A 6,095-nucleotide genomic window follows, 5' to 3' on the forward strand; every position below is an offset into this window, starting at 1 on the left:
AGCTGGGATTACAGGTGTGTGCCACCACACCCGGCTAATTTTTGTGTTTTTAGTAGAGACAGGGTTTCACCATGTTGGCCAGGCTGGTCTGGAATGCTTGACCTCAAGCGATCTGTCCGCTTCAGCCTCCCAAAGTGCTGGGATTACAGGCATGACTCACGCCCGACCCTATATTACTGTTTAAATCATTTTTTACATAAATAGTAATATAAGATGCGCATTTTCTTCTGACAATCTGGAAGAAACTTTTTAAAAGTATAATGTGAGCAGTAATGTTAAATTATGGTCTCTGTGTTTGTTTACTTAGAATTTTGTGAAAGTACTTTTTATGCTTCCTAACTTGAATATTTAAACCCTCTCCTGCCTTAATTTAACTATAGTATTTAAATGTGGGCAAGAGGCATAGGGAACTTAAATATTTTATTTAATTAAATAAATTAATTAAAATAAAACTTATTATTTTAGTAGAAATGTACATTTTTCACTTTTCTGAAAGCATCACACAGGTTATCGAACTTTTAGATGGAATTCGCATCTGTGAACTTGCTCTTTCATGTGAAAAGATAAGCGAGGTCATTGTCAAAGATTGGTTGGTTTGCCTTGCAAAACGGAAAACTGGAATTTTAGCTCAAAAAGTAGAACCTAAAATCAACATAGATGTACAACTAGATTCTCAAAAGAAAACTGGAGTTGAAGGTGAGCTGTTTCAAGAGGATGACCATGGTGAGCTTCAGTTTTACTTTATGCATGTAGTAATAAATGGAGAATGAGTTCCTGAGTATACTGACCAATAGATTATAAAAATATTCCTCAGCAATTTTCTATAGAAATTGAAGTGTGATATTTTGCTAAGATGTACAAGGCACAGAATAATGACTTTTCCTGCCTTTTACATAAAACTCTGATATCTTTGAAGAATTGAGCTTTTTATAATCTTCATATTTTATTTGTCACAAGGAGCTTGGTTTGTGAAATAATTTAAGTATATTATGGATGTTTTATATTTAGATCACTGATTATTACTGAAGGGAATGAATTTAATGGAACCTGATAGGCAAATAGCTAATATTCCAAAAAGCAACTTCTAAGATGCTGCTGGAATTCTTGAAAGAACTGAGTTTAGGTCTTTGTCATATATGCACATTATTTTGGCCATGAACAAGTTTTCAAGTATCCATTGATTTATGATATGGGCTTATCCATTTGGTTATAAAATCACATGTTTATTATATAATCATTGACAAATCATTTCTGTATAATAACTGGCAGAGTAGCTCTAAAACAAACACAAGGAAAAAAAAAGAGAAAAAACTTAGAGTAACTCATATTTTAACAGTTTTGTGAAAAAATTAGAAAATATTTTATGTAGCTTATAGTACATATGTTTTTTACAACAGAAGAATCACATTCTGATTTTCCATATGGATCATTTCCCTATGTTGCTAGACCAGTACACTGGCAACATGGTCATACAGGTGAGTAATGTTTTCAGAACATATTAAATGGTGTTTTTTCTTCTAATTAATATAATGACTTTATGTTTTTCTTCTCTTAAATTAGCTTTTCTTGTCAAGTTGAGGAAGGTCAAACCACAACTGAGTAATCCAGATGACAGCAACTGACTTGAAGATGGAAAAATATCAAAACAGAACTTTATATTGAAAATCACTACTTTCATAGATTGGCATTTTTAGCTATTACTGTGACTTACATAACTTTTACATATAATTTTGAAAATAAATAAAATAAAGATGTATAACATGGCAAAACTGCTTAAGCGTCCCATTTTGACACTTGTCTTGCAGTTGGTTTGACGTTTTGTAGTTAATGATTCCAAATTGGTTTAGTTGGGCCATCTCATTCTTCGCTTCCTGTGAACCACTCCATAGATGTGTCTTTCTTCAAGAAATTAGTTTTCTTTCCTTTATTTGATTGATGGTCATTGACTACTGAAATAAAATATGCATTTTAAGATAAACTTTATGTATCTGTCCATTTTAAATACATCTTATAATGACTTGTATATGTCTTAAAAAATCATAAGGAAGTCTGGGTTACAGTAAATAATGGGGGGAAACTTAAGAGTGATATAATCACCTTAAAAATTGTAACAAAATATGTAACAGCTCTTGAATCTCTTTTATCCCCCTTAGAATCCTTTTAACCAGCTTGAAAAAACATCAGAATTGTTCAGTGTTAGTACGTAAATTAAATGTTTGGGGGCCGGGCACAGTGGCTCACACCTTTGGGAGGCCAAAGCAGACAGATCACCTGAGGTCAGGAGTTCGAGACTAGCCTGGCCAACATGGCGATACCCTGTCTCTACTAAAATACTAAAAATATAAAAATTAGCCGGTTGTGGTGGCGGACGACTGTAATCCCAGCTACTTGGGAAGCTGAGGCAGGAGAATCGCTTGAACCTGGGAGGCGAAGGTTGTAGTGAGCTGAGATTGTGCCACTGCACTCCAGCCTGGGTGACGGTGAGATTCCGTCTCAAAAAAAAAAAAAAGTTTGGGCAATACATTTTAGAAACATGAATTACAAATGGGACTTATTATATTCATAGGCATCAGTTATTTAGCATTTACCACATATCACATTGTTTTGAAAACTTCATATATGTTTTTCACTTACTATGGACAACTTATCTTTCAGGTTATCCATATTTTACAGATAAACAGTGACTTAGAGTGATTAGGTCGCTGTTTAAATATAGATGTTTTACAGGTTTTTGGTTGTGTGTGTGTGTTTTTTTTTTTTTTTTTTTGAGACAGGTTCTCATTCTGTCACACAGGCTGCAGTGCAGTAGCATGATCATGGCTCATTGCAGCCTCAATCTCCCAGGATCAAGCAGGCCTCCCACCTCAGCTTCCCATGGAGTTGGACTACAGGCACATGCCACCACACCCAGCTAATTTTTGTGGGGTTTTTGGTAGAGACGGGGTTTTGTCATGTTGCCCAGGCTGGTCTCAAACTCCTAGGCTCAAGCAATCCTTCTGCCTTGACCTCCCAAAGTGCTGGGATTATAGATGTGGAGTCACCATGCCCAGCCTCTTTTATGGGCTGTAAAATAGTAATGCCTTGGAGGGTAAATGCTACCATTCCTAGATTTATCTCTTAGGCTAGAAGTATTTAAAATTATACATGTGTATAAATTTTTTATTAAATAACGTATTACAGAACGTAGAACATTTTAAAATCTCTGCCTTTTTAGAGTTTACAGTCTATGATAGAGCTTGACATTAAATAGTCACACAGATATAAAACTAAAACTGTTACAAATTCCCCCCAAAGAAGTACAAGGTACTATGAGTAACCATAATGGGGGACTTTGCTCTAGCAAGTGACAATTGAGCTGAGACCTGAATGGTAAGTAGGAATTAACTACAGCAGGGAAAATGGGAATAAAAAGTGATGCTGGGGTCGAGTGGAAAAGACTGGATAGATAGATAGGGATGAGGCCATGCAAGTTCTTACATGCCTGTGAAGGAATTGGTCTATCCTAAGAAAAATGGGATGCCATTGAAGATTTTAAGTAAGGGGTGACATGTTTAGATCTGTGTTTTGAAAATCACTCTGGCTGCATTTAGACAAGTGATTGAATCAGGAGCAGAATATTCTGGTGTTATATTTCTGTATGATAACTAGCTGAACATTTATACAATAATGATGCCTTTATAGCTTTTATAACATTTCCGGATACAGTTATACATTGCTTAACAGTGGCAATACATTCTGATAAATGCATAGTTAGGCAGTTTCATCATTGTGTGAACATTATAGAGTGTACTTACACAAACCGAGGTGGTATATATAGCCTACTACACACCTAAGTTATATGGTATAGCCTACTGCTCCTAGACTGCAAACCTGGATAGCATGTTACTGTACTAACTACCATAGGCATTTATAAGACAATGGTAAGTATGTGTGTATCTAAACACAAAAAAGGTAATGTGTTGCACTACAGGCTATGATGTCAGTAGGTGATAGGAATTTTTCAGATCCATTATAACCTTTTCTTTCTTCTTCTTCTTTTTTTTTTTTTTTTGAGACAATCTCACTCTGTCCCCCAGGCTGGAGTGCAGTGGTTTAATCTTGGCTCACTGCAACCTCTACCTCCCAGGTTCAAGCAGTTCTCTTCTCCTGCCTCAGCCTTCCCAGTGGCTGGGACTATAGGTGTGCACCACCACACCTAGCTAATTTTTGTATTTTTAGTAGAGACAGGGTTTCGCCATGTTAGCCAGGCTGGTCTCAAACTCCTGACCTCAGGTGATCCACCCACCTCAGTCTCCCAAAAGTGCTGGGATTATAGGCATGAGCCACTGCCTCTGGCCAACAATGTGAATTTCTATTGCCAAAGCTGAAATAAAGCATTTAAATTTATAAGTTTTGGCAATAGAAATTTACATTGTCAGCCAGGTGCAGTGGTTCACATCTATAATCCCAGCATTTTGGAAGGCCGAGGCGGGCAGATCGCTTGAATCCAGGAGTTCAAAACCAGCCTGGGCAACATGGCAAAACCCTGTATCTACATAAGATACAAAAAATTAACTGAGAATGGTGGTGCCTGCCTGTCATCTCAGCTACTTGGGAGGCTGAGGTAGGAGGGTTGCTTGAGTTCAGGAGGTGGAAGTTGCAGCGAGGTGACATCATGCCACTGTACTCCAGCCTGGTCAACAGAGCGAGACCCTGTCTCAAAAGAAAAAAAAAAGAAATTCACATTGTCTCAAATGTTTAAATTTTTTGTGTTGTAATGGCGTGTTTTACACTTGGCAATATTGATAATACAGGCATACAGGAATCTGTCTTTGGTTATATTCATATATACATACATAGCCAAATCAATATTTCCGTATTAATATGCCAAGTACAAGACATATCATTATGATTTTTCAGTATCATCAAGTACTATGACAAATTATTTTTTCTTCACTGAGACAGGATCTCACTCTTGCCCAGGGTGGAGTATGGTGGCACAGTCATAGCTGACTCCAGCCTTGAACTCCTAGGCTCAGTGGCCCTCCCATCTGAGCTTCCTGAGTAGCTGGGACTACGGGCTTGGGCCTCTGCATCCAGCTACTTTTTTTTTTCTCCTCAATAGAGTCAGAGTCTCGCTGTGTTGTCTGGGCTGGTCTCAAACTCGGCCTCAAAAGGATCCTCTTGACTCAGCCTCCCAAAGTGTTGGGATTACAGGCAGGAGCCACCTTTCCCAACTGTATAATAATTAACCTACCCTTTTGGGAGAAGTAAAATGATAGTTAATAATACTACCTTCTAAAAAATGACATACCTTGAGTGATTGCTGTCCAAAAGTGTATCATTTCACCACAATAAGAAAACTTACGCTTTATTTAAACGGAATCAGACTGATCCAGTTCTGTTTTCCCCCCACACAGGTAGCTTTGGATATGTTAAACCCTCATATTACTTTGCCTGTTTTTTACCCACGTCTTAAGCATGGTGGTGTATGTGCTGTATATCTAGCAAAGTGAGTAATAGAACTGTTTTTCTTTGTAATGTGACTTTTAAGTGCACTTTTGCTTAAGTTCCAAACTTAAAAAAATTTTTTTTTTTTTTTTTTGAGATAGAGTCTCATTCTGTCACCCAGGCTGGAGTGCAGTGGTATGATCTCGGCTCACTGCAACCTCCACCTCCCCGGTTCAAGCAATTATCCTGCCTCAGCCTCCCAAGTAGTTGGGATTACAGGCACCCACCACTACGCCCAGCTAATTTTTTCTATTTTTAGTAGAGAAGGGGTTTCACCATGTTGGCCAGGCTGGTCTTGAACTCCTGACCTCAGGTGATCTGCTCGTCTGGTCTCCCAAAGTGCTGGGATTACAGGCATGAGCCACCACGCCCAGCCAAAATACTCATTTTGTAACTGAATAAAGTGTACATGGCATCTTACACAACTGTTTTAAAATGACAAGTCCCAAGTTCATTTATATTGTATATTTATTTAGTATTTACTTATTTATTTATTTTTTGAGATGGAGTCTGCTCTGTTGCCCAGGCTGGAGTGCAGTGGTGCGATCTCGGCTTATTGCAAGCTCCGCCTCCCGGGTTCACTCTATTCTCCTGCCTCAGCCACC

General features: G+C 37.9%; 2 protein-coding genes across 2 annotated transcripts in view; one reads left to right on the plus strand and one right to left on the minus strand.

Moving 5' to 3' along the window:
* The window catches only part of TRMT61B (tRNA methyltransferase 61B), a 20,513-nt gene extending 18,535 nt beyond the window's left edge, over positions 1-1,978 (plus strand). Inside the window, exons 4-6 of the mRNA XM_011956324.1 lie at positions 497-723; positions 1,398-1,475; positions 1,561-1,978. Coding sequence (XP_011811714.1) covers positions 497-723; positions 1,398-1,475; positions 1,561-1,622 — 367 coding nt within the window. The 3' untranslated portion in view covers positions 1,623-1,978. The remainder of the gene's footprint in view (positions 1-496; positions 724-1,397; positions 1,476-1,560) is intronic.
* Positions 1,203-6,095, minus strand: part of SPDYA (speedy/RINGO cell cycle regulator family member A) — a 46,112-nt gene continuing 41,219 nt past the window's right edge. Inside the window, exon 8 of the mRNA XM_011956287.1 lies at positions 1,203-1,951. Coding sequence (XP_011811677.1) covers positions 1,858-1,951 — 94 coding nt within the window. The 3' untranslated portion in view covers positions 1,203-1,857. The remainder of the gene's footprint in view (positions 1,952-6,095) is intronic.

Source organism: Colobus angolensis, unplaced genomic scaffold, assembly GCF_000951035.1.
Source record: "Colobus angolensis palliatus isolate OR3802 unplaced genomic scaffold, Cang.pa_1.0 Scaffold413, whole genome shotgun sequence".
Taxonomy (NCBI): Eukaryota; Metazoa; Chordata; class Mammalia; order Primates; family Cercopithecidae; genus Colobus; species Colobus angolensis.